Here is a 14,716-nt window from a genome sequence, read left to right as displayed (position 1 = left end):
ATAAATTTGCTTTGTTAAAAAATGAAGCTACTGAATTATCAAATATTAATAGTTATTACACATTCACATCGCATGTGAATTCCCAAACCCCCAACTATTTCAGCAATGTTATCACTAAGTGACTGGAATTAATTATTTCAGAGACTATGATAATGAAGCCAAAGAACTGATCCTAATCAAATTGTCTGCCATAAAAGATTGAAATTTTAGATCAATAATGATTTAATTTTATTTTTTAATCTTTCAGAGACATTCAGTGTTTCTAAGAAAAATGATTTGATGAATGGCTGGATCTTTTCTGTGACTGAGCAATGTCTTTATCAAATTTATTTTGCATTTTACTCAATATATGAGCCCGTAAAATACATTTACATACTAAGCAACCACACTGATAAACTTTAAATATGTGTTAACTAGACTTTAACATTATTTCTGTTTATTCTTCCTGAATTAGACTAACATAGTTACATTTTGTTGAAAGGCAAGCCTCTTAACAGAATCAGAAATTTTGGAGAAATGCCTGACCATCATAGGATTCAGCTAAGAGTCACACAAAACAGAATTATACACAATATTAGGAGCTATAGAAGATATTTAGTAAGAATATATTCACTGACTACAAATCTCATTCATATTTGTGTATACGCATACTATTAATTATTTACATGGCATTGTAAATGCCATTATAATGCCAAACGGAAAAATCTACCACAAAAAAATCTAATAGATAAGAGCTCTCAAAAACATAGAAGTATTTTTTTTTAAAGATAATGCCTTAAAATATAAATTGCAATGGAAAAGCAGTATTCACGACACAAGTTTATGGTGAAATCCCAGGAGGCTCCTCAGGGTACAAAAGGAACCCAGTAAAAATGCTGTCATCCTCAGCACTCACATACACTCCATTCCAGTCTTTTGAAACTTCCAACCAGACTTGATCCCCTGCACTTAATTTCAGGATGATGAGGAGAGAGGTTTGATCTATTTCCTGCCCATAGAGAGTTTCTCTGGACTTGAATTGCTTCCTGTTTCTGGCCACTAGACTGATCCGAGCAGGGCGAACCCTCACAGTGATGTGATAGGAAAACACATATGCCCCTGGAATACTACAGTTAAATTTTCCAGTAACCGGACTGTAATTTCCTTGGTCATTATAGAGGACATTGTCAAATTTGATAGGGGCATTAGGAGGAGGAAATGGCTTTGATAAGGTAGCACTGAAAGCCGATCGAACAACTCCAGCCACCTCGCCCTTGGAACCTTTAAAGCCCCTGGAGCCCTTCTTTCCAATAGATCCTCGAACTCCTTTGCTCCCCAGTTCACCTTTTGGCCCAGCTGGTCCCTCCAGGCCAGGAGAACCTAGTTCACCCTTGGCTCCTTTAACCCCTGTTTCACCTTTGACCCCAGGCAGGCCATCTGTGCCACTTTTGCCTTCCATTCCAATGTCTCCTTTGCTACCTTTTTCTCCTTTCATGCCTTCCTCTCCTTTTTGTCCTTTGTCACCTCTCTCCATAGAATTTCCACAGCATCCCTTTTCCCCCATCTCCCCTTTCTCTCCCTTGGCCCCAGGCTCTCCGTTTAAGCCTGAGGAGCCGTGTGCCCCTTGATTTCCTTTATCTCCTTTGGTACCATTTACACATGCATCTCCCTTGGAGCCTTTTTGTCCTTTCATCCCTGCTGGTCCAATGTCTCCTTTATCCCCCTTAGAACCAAGTCCACCTGAAACAGAAAATTAAAATTGTCTTAAAGGATCCTACAGAAGTATACACGACATGCTATTGACACAGAACTCAAAAAAATCAAAACAAAATATTGTACCTGGGACCTGAAAACCTTGTTCTGTCTCAGTATGACTGTGCCTAGGAGGCTTTCAAGTCCTTTGGTAGCACAAAGGTTTTGCACTTAAGTGGCACCACCAGCTAAGTTCTCAACCTCAAGATCTGTTTGAACTCCAGAGTCAGCAGTTCAAACTCACCAGCTGCTCCTCGGAACCCAATACAGGATCGTTATGAGTCACGGCACTTAACGATAACAACAAGTAATCAAAAGGTTGTAAGCACACACTCATCCAGAGACACATTGGAAGAAAGTCCTGACCACCTGCTCCCATAAAGACTACCTATGGAGTAAAGTGCTACTCTGTAACACATGGGGTCACCCTAAATTGAAATTGGCATGATGATAAAGGTTTTGTTTGATATTTTGCTTAGGAGATTATTACATTGAGCAGTTTATATAATGCTACCGTCTCACAAGATGTAAAATTAATGCTGGAGTACTTGTGTGACACTGTAAAAAGGGTCAGTTTGAACTACAAGATCAGTGGTTCAAACTCACCAGCCACACCTTGGAAACCCTATACAGGATCTCTATAAGTTGGAACTGACTCCACAGCACTTGACAGCAATAACAAGAAGAAACAATAGGAGTCCTGGTGTGGTACTGCAAGGTCAACAGTTCAAATTCACCAACCACTCCTTAGAAAACCGACAAGGGTCACTATGAGTCAGAACTGACTAGACGGCCCTTAACAACAACAAGAAACAACAGTCTGGATTTAGACCTCACGTATCTGGTTGTAATTTTTTTTTAAAGACAATACAGATTACTAGAACTATTGTTGCCCGTTATATTCATCACCCTTTGCATTTGGGCCCAACCCAACTATTCTTCCAAATCTACATATTGTCCATCCAAATTCCAAACCCTACAGGCAAAAAAAATGAGACCCAGAAAGATCCTGGCATTTTCCTACCCAAGGACAATTAGAAAGAGGAACAGAGCTCATACAGCTTTACCTGTTCTGCAAACCCCAGAGCAGTGTTGCTTACACTGCATCTAGTCAGCGCACTGAATTATTGGAAACATTACAGTAATTTATATTTTCATCTTACCCTCTGTTAACTTTAAATACAGACAAGAGGAGAAATACGTGCTATACTGCACATATGACTATACATAATTAATATATTTTATACTTTACCTTGCTCTCCAGGTTTTCCTGGATATCCTGGAACCCCACTTGTTCCTTGATCCCCACGTTCTCCTTTAAATCCTAAAATGACACCAAGATGAATTTCCATTTGCTAATTATTTATTATATGTCCAACATCCATTTCACAACCATATCACATTAAGATATTTCTCTTATCAAAATGGCTTAACAGAAAAATAGTGTGTGTGTGTGGGGGGGAAATATACTGAGATCCATTAATACAACAACAACAACAAGAACAACAAATAACCTACTGTCATCAAGTCGATTCTGACTCATAGTGACTGTGTACAGCGTTTCTAAGGATGTAACTCTATCTTTACAGGAGCAGAAAAGTCTCATCTTTCTTCTGCAGAGCAGTTGGTAGGTTTAAACTGCTGACCCTGCGGTTAGCAGTCCAGTGCTTATCCTACAGTACTACCAGGAATGTAAGATTAACTGCTCCCCCCTTTATGTTACAAAACTTTTACCTTTACAGTTGTGACTATCACAATAAGTCATGATAACAATTTATCACTACTGAATCATAAGAATCTGATCCCCATCTCCTTTCATCAGACCCATCCAGACAAGATGAAAACTATTCAGTGGGGATTCTCTCTTCCCCTACACTCTGAAATTAAACTCCCTCTTGAAAACTTGCAAGCCAGCCACTTTGTGCCTTTATAGCTCCCCACCCCATTTTAGGTAGTCAATATCTTAGTTGCCCATCCCTATCAACCCTGTGTACAGAGGGGATATGTTTGATCCTTGATGTGAAGACCACTTCCCTTTCAGTTGGTATTTTGAGCTACTACATCCATAAGTATCAGTCAAACTTAAAGGATTACATTTATTTATTATTAATTCAGCTTCTCATATAGCTGAGAGGCTTATACAACAGAGCATATTCTGGAACATTTTTCATTTACAAAGGTTTATAGGACCTTCCTCCAAGAAAAACCTAGCAAATACTTTTATCATCATCTTTTCCATAGAAAAAAAATTAAATATGAAAAATTTTCAAAATGTGTACAATACAAAGAGCATTGGTGGGCAGCACTTTGTCAAATATATTACTTATCTTTATCTAATACAAAAAAAGCCAGGTGTAAATAAATCCTGAGTCAAATTAGAAGTAATGAGAATAGATTCCCACAAATTTCACAAGACTGGGATTGTTGAACCATACATATCCCCAGTCTTTATCAATATTCTAATGCTGACCTACACTTCACAGAATTATTTGGGTTCTCAAATTAATTTAAGGAGTTTAACTGCTCACACTGCATGTACTCATCTCAAGTAGTGATTACCCAAAATTCAGGAATTTAACTCATTTTTTTTTAACTTTCAAATGTAGCCAAGAGTCCAAGCTAAGTCTCGAAGTAAAAGGAAAGGAGAGTTGCCACTTGATAGAGAGAGACTGGTTGAATGAATTTCTACTTTTGATCTTTCATCAAAGCATATTCTTAAGAACCTTGTCTTATGATACTTTCCTGGTTTTTCTTCTACTTCCAGAAGTCTAACTTCCAAAATGTATGAATCACTAGGGAGGTTCATCAATCATCTTTATTTCACAGAGTTTTCTGCTAACATAATTCAGCCACAAAAGGATTAAATGTTTCCGAGAATGAAAATCGCATAACTGACAAGTGTGAAGTAACTCTCTCTTACGATAGCCACTTTTTTGAGTAATTACTTTACTGAATGTTCTACCAGAAATGAGTTAGGCAGTTCCTGAGCCATGTGGAGGGTGATGTATAGATGATATTAGGTCTTTTGACATGTGACACTGAGGCTAAAACATTTAAGTTGATGGATAGATGGTATTCCTACAGGCTAACAGTATTAACTGAGGAATTTCTAAATGTCCCAGTGAATCTGTAACCTTCTTTCAACAACTTTAAGCACTTACAGAATCAGGGATTTCCTGGGAAAGTAAGCTCTCTTTACTGAATATATGTCTGGAATTATAAAATTTCTGAACTGGAAAAGAACTATGAAAGTATTCATAACTACAAATCTTTTGAATAGCAGACAGAGTAAAAAATAAATAGCTAGTTCATTCCCCTCAGTTTCCAAGTATGCTAAAGTGACATTTTCAAGGTCACTGTTATAAGCTTCATCTCCTCAATTTTCATTCAATTCTCTTCCCATCTTTGATACTGTCTCTGGTTCCAGAGTGAGCAAAAGGATATGTCAAATTCTTCTTGTAAGCAAGCTACCCACCTAAATTGACTATTTTATAGAATTGCCTGCTCTCATCAATACTATCCAATAATAAAAAAAATTATAATTTATGTGATGAGGAAGAGTTCATGGGGCTTGTGGCTCCCAGTGGCTGGTCAGTCAGGTGGCAACGGAGAGGTGAGAAAGCTGTGTGAGAGCACATGTGTGTATGTGTATAATATTGCCAGAGGAGTTAGAAATTTCTGATTGACTGTCTATGAAGTAAACATTTTAAAATCAAGTATAAATCACATATGCTTTACCTAATAGTTTATATTTTTAATAATTAACCCACCTTCAAGAGTCAGTATTTATTTAGCAAATTGCTTTCCTGAAAGTGATGCAATATCTCTCCTGAGTTTTTGACATGAAAGTGAGTAGTTACATACCCTTCTCTCCTTTCTGACCTTTTAGGCCTTGGGGCCCAATGTTTCCTGGTGGACCCAGAATCCCCATATCACCAGTCTCTCCCTTAGGACCTGAAATGGTAAATAAAAATCATCAGGGCAGAAAAAATGCTCTTTTGAAATTCATTTTTTAGGGGAAAGAAAAAGCAGTCATGTTATTGAGACCAATAACTGTCAATGTCCTAATGATAAAATAGATGCCAAAATAAACTACTGCAGGGAGCTAAGGGCAATATTTTTGTCTGATTTGCAACCTGAATAAATAAATTGAACCCATTAGTACTTGTCATTGGATCCATGACAGTGATCACATGATTCAGAAAGGTAGCAGTATATCAAACAAGACCAAAAGGATTACTGACATTTCACCTTATGTGGACCACACTTTCAAACTGGAAGCAAAAACACACTACATAGTACTTTTGGTTTTCCCACATATCCATCTATTTATTCATTCAAGAGCTTTTCCTGAGAAGTCCCAGAATTCTACTAGGTTTTAAGAATACAGCCATCAACAATTTGGCCAGTTCTTACCCTAATGAAACACTACTCATCTGTCAGTTTGCTGCACTGTGGTGGTTTGTGTATTGCTGAGATTCTGGAAGGAAGCTATGTCACAGGTATTTTAAATACCAATAAGGTCACCCACCATGGACAGGTTTCAGTTAAGCTTCCACATGAAGACAGACTAGGAAGAAGGAGAGACAAACTACTTCTAAATATTTAGTCACTGAAAATCTTATGAATAGCAGTGAAACAATCAGCACCAGTATATTGAAAACTGAAACATGATGAAGAGCACCCAAATATTGTCACATACAGTGCCAGAAAATCAGCCTCTCAGGTTGGAAGGCACTTGAAATGAGACTGGGGAGAGTTGCCTCCTCCTGTGATAAGGATAATGGAGTAAAGCCTCCAGGCTTTACTAAGTTGACCATATATGTAAATGTACTCAATGGAATTATAATATTTCCTCTTAGTTTCACTCAAACTATTGAAATAAAGGTTGCTAAAATGGAGAAAATATATTTAACATAATTCCTTTTTTGGAAGAATACTGCATTTGGGGGGAACAAAACTCATAAAATGCTTGTGATGGAGGTCAAGACAATAACAGAATCCTATAACCAAATGCAGTTGCTAAAATCTACATTAAAAAATAAATAAATAAAACAGAAAGTGGGATGGGTCTAGAAATAAAGAAAGAAAACAGAGGGGCAGGTGAGACAGACAAGTAAGATAGCCAGTTACATTTCACTATGAAATGTCTTTCCTATCTCATTGCCTATGAATGCGGCATGTAGCTACACTTTTAAAGAAAAAGATAAGTACCTATGCCCTGGTTGTAACAGCAACTGTATGCAAGGTCACAGCAGCTGGGAGGCTGCTTGGTACACTAGATGAGTTGTTCTCCTGGATTATGGTTCTTGTTAAGTGCCATCCAGTAAATTCCAATTCATAGCAACCCTGTATAGAATTTCCAAGGAGTGACTGGTGAGTTCGAACCACAGACCTTGTGGTTCAAAACAACTTTTTGTACAACTTTATCCCACAGCACCACACTAGGACTCCTCACCTGGATTGGATCAGAATAAATAATATAAGGTTGAATATGATGAGAAGGACTGGACCTTGAAGGTACACAATATCTGACTCTACATTCTATCATTGTTGTTGTTGTTAGGTGCCATCAAGTCAGTACAGACTCATAGTGATCCTATGTACAACAGAATGAAACACTGCCCAGTTCTGGGCTAACCTCACTATTGTTGCCATGCTTGAACCCATTGATGTTGCCATATTGCCAATCTTTCTCTTTGGGGGTCTTCCTCTTTTTCTCTGACCTTCCACCTTACCAAATATTACATCCTTCTCCCATGACTGGTGCCTCCTGACAATATGTCCGAAGTATGAGAGACAAAGTTTGGCCATCCTGGCCTCCAAGGAGCACTCTGGCTGCACTTCTTCCCACACAGATCTGTTGGTTCTATGGGCAGCCCATGGCATTTTTAATATTTTTCTCCAACACCATAACTCAAAAGCATCAATTATTCTACGGTCTACTTTATTCACTGTCCAGCTTTCACACACATATGAGGATATTGATAATATCATGGTTTGGGTCAGGCGTACCTTATAAGTCCTCAAGCTGACATCTTTGCTCTTGAACACTTTAAAAATGCCTTGTGCAGCAGATTTGCCTAATGCAATACGTTGTTTGATTTCTTGACTGTTGCTTCCATGAGTGTTAATAGTTGATCCAAGAAGAATGAAGTCCTTGACAACTTCAATCTTTTCTCCGTTGATAAGAATATCGTTTATTGGTCCAGTGGTGAGGATTTTGGTTTTCTTTACATTGGGAAGCAATCTTTAGGATAACCTAAACTCTGAAATACTATAAAGTCCTTGGTGGAATATAACAGTATTTTTCACATTTTGTATAATGATTTGAAATACTAAAAAGTACCTAACAGTTCATAGCACAAAGCCTAGTCAAGTTTCACCCAGTCAGTCCCACTCATGTCTTCCCCAGGTGTGTCAAGTATAGAACTGTGCTCGGTAAGATTCCTCAAAGATTGATTTTTTAGAAGGAAATTCCAACTGATTTATTCCCTGACATGTATAAGTAAACTAAAATATCTAATCTCTCAGTTAACAGAAGAGTGTATTAAAAATTTGTGCCACCTAGGGTCATGGCATATAAAAGGCAGTTATTTTTATAACTTAACTAAAGAAATGGAAATTTACTTGTGCCAGTTATTAGATATATCTGAATATTTCAAATCACTCTCATTCCAAAGCTCTATAAAAACAGATTCATGCCTTTCAAAAGCAGATAATGAAAAGGGTGATGTATGCAACTTGTACATATGTATGCATGCGTGCATATATAATATGTGTGACCCTATTCATGTGTCCAAAGACTGAAAAGTGATTTTTTTAAAAAAGAAGGAAAATAGTTGCATTTGAGTAGGTTTGTTTTTTATGAAGTAAAAGAGCTAACTGAAATCCCAAAGGACAGCTCAACAATACACAATATTACAATGAAATGTGCAAAGACTTGAAGCTAAAAAACCAAAGGGGTAGAACAGGCTTGGCTTTTCTCAAGCTGAAAGAACTAGAAAACAACAACAATAATAAAAATCAAGCCTCAACATACATTGCTGAAGGATTCTATGGGCAGAATATTGAAATATTCAGGAAGCATTAAAAAAAGAAGGAATACAGAGTAACTATCCCAAAATTATCTGGTTGATAGCCATTTCAGGAGGTAGCATATGATCAAGATTTCATGGTACTGAAGGAAGAAGTCCAAATTTCACTGAAGACATGAGTGAGAAGCAAGACTCCAGTTACTGATAGAATATCAGTGGAAATGTTTTCACAAACTGATACCTTGTATCACTCACTAGTGCTAGCCCATGCCAAGAAATATGGAGATAGCTATCCAGGTAGATTGGAAGAGATTCATTAATTGCATCCATTCCAAAGAAAGGTGACCCAATTTGTTATTATTGTTGCTGTTGTTAGGTATCTTGAGTCATTTCCTACTAAAAGCAACCCTATGACTAACAGAACTAAACACAGCCTAGTCCTGCACCATACTCAAACTGTTATTGAGCTTAAATCCATTGCTGGTGCCACTGTGTTAATCTATCCATTTCGGAGTCTTCCTCTTTCTCACTGCTCCTCCACTTTACCAATCACAATGTCCTTTGCCAAGAACTGGTCCTTCCTTATAACAATGTCCAAAGTATTAGAGAGTAAGTCTCATATCCTGGCCTCTACAGAGCATTCTGGTTGTACTTCCGCCAACACATATTAGTTTGTTCTTATGGTAGTCTATGACACTTTCATTATTCTTCACCAACCCCATAATTCAAATGCATCAATTCTTCTAAGGTCTTCCTTATTCATTGTCCAATATCCACATGCAAATGAGGCTACTTGAAAGTATCATGGCTTGGGTCAGGCACACCTTAGTCCTCAAACTGATATCTTTGCTATTGAACACTTTAAAGAGCTCTTGTGCAACAGATTTGCCTATTGCAATACGTCACTTTATCTCTTGACTGCTACTTCTATGAATGTTAATTGTGGAATTGATAACTTCAATCTTTTCTCCATTTATTATCATATTATTTATTGGTCCAGTTGTGAGGATTTTTGTTTTCCTCACATTGAGATATGATCCATACTGAAGGCTGTTGGATTTGATCTTCTCTTTACTTTAATCTGCATATTCCAGGTTGTTAAGGAATCTTCCTCCAATCCTGATGCCACATTCTTCTTCATATAATGCAGCTCCTCAGATTATTTGGCCAGCAATACAGATTGAGTGAGTATGGAGAAAGGTTACAACCCTGACACACACCTTTCCTGATTTTAAACCATGCAGTATCCCCTTGTTCTGTTCTAATGACAGCCTGTTGGTCTATGTGCAGGTTCTTCATGAGCACAATTAAGTTTTCTGGAATATCTGTTCTTTCTTACATTATCCATAGTTTGTCATGATCCATGCCGTAGAAAGCCTTTGCATAGTCAATAAAGCACAAGTAAACATCTTTATGCTATTCTCTGCTTTCAGTCAAGATCCATTTGACATCAGCAATAATATCCCTAGTTCCAAGTCCTCTTCCAAATCTGGCTTGAATATCTGGCAGCAACTTGTCAATGTACTGTTGAAACCATTTTTAAATTATCTGCAGTAACATTTTATTTGCATGTGGTATTGTTAGATGATTTCTACATGCTGTTTGGTCACCTCTCTTTGGAATGAGCACAAATATGGATTACTTCCAATTGTTCGGCCAGGTAGCTGTCTTCAAAAATTCTTGCCATAGATGAGTAAGCACCTGCATCAGTTTGTTGAGAGATTTCAGTTTATGTCCATCAATTCCTGAAGGCTTGTTTTTCACCAATGCCTTCAGTGCAGTTTGGACTTCTTCGTTCATTACCATAGGTTCTTGATCATATGCTACCTCTTGAAATGGCTGAACTTCGATTATTTCTTTTTGGTACCCTATAGAATGGTTTTATTTTTGCAGGTATTGTGATGTATTGCTGGTCCTACATGTGTAATACTTTTAGATGGATATGAAAAAAAAATCCTGTTTTTGAAATATATAGGGATATAGTCACTCTAAGATATGTAGAGATATATAGCACTGCAGGCAAGCTAACAACATGACAATTTAAAAAAATATTTCTCACATATATTTAAGGGAGAGACTGAACTCTGAGAACAACCCAGCCAAATTCACCCTTGGGTAAACCAAGCCCCGATGTTACCAATCCCACTGTATTTAGAAGACAGTTTAATAACCAGCTATGTTGTGCACTGTGGGTAGGTGTGCCAGACTGCAAAGTCATTTGAACTGCAAGGTCGGCAGTTCAAGCTCACCAGCTGCTCCTCAGAAACCCTATACAGGGTCGCTATGGGTTGGAACCGACTCGATGGTATTTAACAACAATAACACTGTTTACTTGATAGTGATATTGAGATTTTCACCTCACATCCCAAGCAGCTTGTCAACCAGATATGACACTTTTCTTAAGAGAAGTTCTGGTAAATATGTATAGTTTTCTCAATTTCAGTAACATTTCCCATAATGCTTTAGCACTCCTGAAAGCATGGTGCTCCGGACCACTGTCCAGCTCCCTCACCCTTTAATCTGTTGTTGTTGCTAAGTGCCATTGAGTCAGTTCCAACCCATAGCGACCCTGTGTAGAGTTTCCAAAGAGCAGCTGGTGGATTTGAACTGCTTACCTTATGGTTTGCAGCCCAATGCTGATCCTACAGCGCCACACCAGGAGTTCACCCTTTAATCTAGTTCTGTATATATATTCAGCACCTTTCCTAAAAGGCCTTCACAGTGTGAGTGAATGAACATGCTGTGCAGGCCTTTTATGAGGATACATAATCACTAGTTTTATAACTTTAAACTTTTCAAGCAAAACAAAACAGCTATATGAATTCTTTTTCTGGAAATAGTAAATTTGAAGTTGACACTCTGATCTTACTTTGCATCTTCTTTTATATAACATGGAAAAGTTGATGTGTATCACAGTAAAACCAACAGTATGTTCATTCTGCATATATTAAAGATGTTCGAAATTTTGAAATGCTAAACCATGGCTTTTAATGGAGAGAAAATTGCTGGGCAAGATATAGTGTTGTCTCAGAATTTCAATGAGAAGCAAGCTGAATTCTGTATTCTCTACCTCACAGGCATCCCATTTCTAATCCCAACTACAAATAGCACTCCAAATATCTATCAGTCAACATAAATCCTTATTAGAGAATAGAATTTTCATTTACCCTTTTAAAATCAGCCACTAATGGGGAAAAAATATACAAGTCATGAATATATGTAGCTTGAAGAACACCAGTGCTGAGGTTGGTAGTTTCAGTCTTTGTTCTGAGACCCAGCACTGTGCAATGGAACTTTCTGCAGAATGGAAAGAATGGTGTATACCTGTGCTACCCAATACAGTAGCCACTGCCATGTGTAGTTACTGAGCTCTTGAAATGTTAATAGTGTGATTGATGGACTCAATTTTTAATCCTATTAAATCTTGATTGTAATATTAATAGACACATATGTGGCTAAAGTAACATCCAAACCTATTGCTTTTGAGTCAATTCCAACTCGTAGAAACCCTATAGGAGAGAGAGCTGCCACCAGGATGCTTCCATGGCTGTAATCTTTACGAAAGCCAACTGCCATATCTTCCACAGAGCAGCAGGTGGGTTCGAACTGCCAAACTTCCAGTTAGCAACTGAGCGCTTAACCACACTTGTGGCTAGTGGCTACCATATTGAACAGGACAGCACCCACTTGCATTTGCTGTCACAATGTTACACCTAGCTTTTTCACCATTCATAGAACAATGTAGAAACACTTAGGCATATTTTACCCTCCAACCTACACCTCAACATGAAATATGTACAGGTGAGAAATACACATCTTCACATACCTGGTTTTCCAGTCTTCCCAGGTTCTCCTTTCAGTCCTGGTATAGGCAAGCAACAATCACAACAATTCAGAACAAAGTCAGCTGTATCAAGAGTGAAGTTTTTAAAAGGGAAGACAGTGGCAGTACCAAAGGCAGAATCCAGGGCCAATGGTTCTTTGGTTGGTTCTTCCCGTTCAGCCATTTCAGTGAAGGAGATGCCATCTTCTTTCAGAGGTGGACCACTGGATGGCTTTAGAACTTTTGGCATCTCTTTTCCTTCAGACTGCTTTGTAAACTTCGCACGTGGTGTGGTCTTTGAGATTGCATCCATACCAGCAATAAACAGCATCATTAAAATGGCACAAAGCCAAGAAAACATCCACATATTTGAGGCTGAAATGAATGGAAAAACATACACATATTACGAGCAGTTCTAATGAAAAGACTAAGTGATATAAATATATACTTATATGAGAGAAATATATATGTATATATGAACCATGTATGCATAATATAAGATGATATGTTTTATATGTGAATGTGTACTTGAATCACAACAGAATATTTTATTTATGGTATTTATTGTAAGGAACATTTTGCTTCAATTCTGCTTTCCCATTGTTTATTCAGTATTAAGTGTTCAAAAATATTGTTTTCAATCATTCAAATTATCTTGCCAAACAGAAAACATGATCTACCATAAACATCACATGACTTAATAGCTCATACACCCTGTGGAAAACAAAGATGTATAATTTTCCTGACTGATGTCACTCAGATTTATAGGAATGAAATACATTTGTGTTAGAGGGAGACGAAAAATATTGAGCTGAATTGTTTGTTCCGGCAAACTCAATTATTTCTAGAAAATATACTGGTAAAACAGTCCTTAAGTATAGTAGGGATAATACTCCTGTTGGGAGAGCAATCTTGTAGAATTTATTGTAATAAATGGCAAGAGGTACAATAAAAATCATAAATTAAAATATATGCTATGTCCTTAGATTCTTCACATGTCATTTAACTCTCCAGGTCTTTGCTTTAATTTAGGGAGCCTTTCTGAAAACTCACATTTGTCCTTTTATTATTTTAATGGAGCAGATAATGGTTATTCTTACAGAGGCTTTTATCACTGTCCAAAGTGATATGATAAAGTCCCTAATGAAATGAGATTTGGATAGTTCACAGTATTCCATTCCCCCGCAACTCCCAGCAGTCCAATGGCAGATAATAGACAGTCAGGATTAGAAAATACATTTCAGATAGGAAAAGAAAGAAATACATAGATTAAATAGGAAAAAAGGAAAGACAGTGGCAATTAGGATGGTAGAAGCACTGCTACTTATAGACCTCCTACTGTGAATAAGTACTTTACATGCATCAACCCAATCAATTCTCCAAACATCTCTGCCAGGTAGGTGGCATTATCACTCACCTTCACAGTTAAGGAAACAGGCTCCCTGGAAGTTACCAACCTTCCAAGGTCACACAGCAAGTTATAGATTTAGGACTTGAATCCAGGTCTGTTTAAATTTAAAGCCTAAATGCTATCCCACAAATCATGTAGCATTTATGAGGATAAGGTTAAAAAATAATAAATCCAAAAGTAGGCTCAATGGAACGGAGTTATAGACGTATAAATCAGAACAGACGAGACAGGACAAAGCTAAGAAGCTTCATTTCTAAAATCAGATAAACGTCCAAAAATATTTACTTCTTTTCAAGTTATCTTTGCCATTTTATGCATCCATTCAACCAATATATACTGAATATGGGTATCATAATCACTGAATGATTGTATACGGTGATGCCAAACATAAGGCATAGTACCTGTCCTCAAGGAGTTTACAGTCTAGAGAAGAAAAGAAGAGAGACAATACATCCAAGAGAGAAGTGTATAAAGGACAGATGACCTCATTGCCTTTATCTAACCAAATACAGACTCTCCCTTCCTACCACAAGAAAGAGTGCATAAAGCATGGTCACTGTACATCAGCAGTTACATCTGCTCCCAGCAAATACTGAACAACCAAAGTATTCTTTTTGGATGTAAAATAATCGGACTTTCATTCTTTCATGCAACTGCATTCAATAAAACAATTATTTGGTCAAAATACATTTATTTGACTATCTAAGGAGTTCC

At 37.4% G+C, this 14,716-nt stretch overlaps 1 protein-coding gene across 1 annotated transcript; it reads right to left on the bottom strand.

Moving 5' to 3' along the window:
- Positions 1-820: 820 nt before the first annotated feature.
- On the bottom strand, positions 821-12,958 carry OTOL1 (otolin 1). Its single transcript, XM_006861795.1, has 4 exons — positions 12,595-12,958; positions 5,596-5,685; positions 2,984-3,055; positions 821-1,719 (listed from the first exon to the last, which is right to left on the bottom strand). The coding sequence occupies exons 1-4, from the start codon at positions 12,956-12,958 to the stop codon at positions 821-823; spliced, it is 1,425 nt and encodes a 474-aa protein (XP_006861857.1).
- Between the last annotated feature and the right edge of the window lie 1,758 nt (positions 12,959-14,716).

The sequence above is a fragment of the Chrysochloris asiatica genome, unplaced genomic scaffold (genome assembly GCF_000296735.1).
Source record: "Chrysochloris asiatica unplaced genomic scaffold, ChrAsi1.0 scaffold00043, whole genome shotgun sequence".
In the NCBI taxonomy this organism is placed as follows: Eukaryota; Metazoa; Chordata; class Mammalia; order Afrosoricida; family Chrysochloridae; genus Chrysochloris; species Chrysochloris asiatica.
Note: the sequence above shows the minus strand (reverse complement) of the source record. Positions and strands in the feature narration are given on the sequence as shown.

What these genes read in the sequence shown, in the direction of transcription:
- OTOL1 (XM_006861795.1), bottom strand. Translation starts at nt 12,958, where the DNA reads ATGTGGATGTTTTCTTGGCTTTGTGCCATTTTAATGATGCTGTTTATT. An exon ending in AGGTCAGAAAGGAGAGAAGG is followed by an intron (nt 3,056 to 5,595) that starts GTATGTAACTAC and finishes GTGTCATTTTAG; the next exon opens with GATTTAAAGGAGAACGTGGG. An exon ending in AGGAAAACCTGGAGAGCAAG is followed by an intron (nt 1,720 to 2,983) that starts GTAAAGTATAAA and finishes TTTCTGTTTCAG; the next exon opens with GTGGACTTGGTTCTAAGGGG.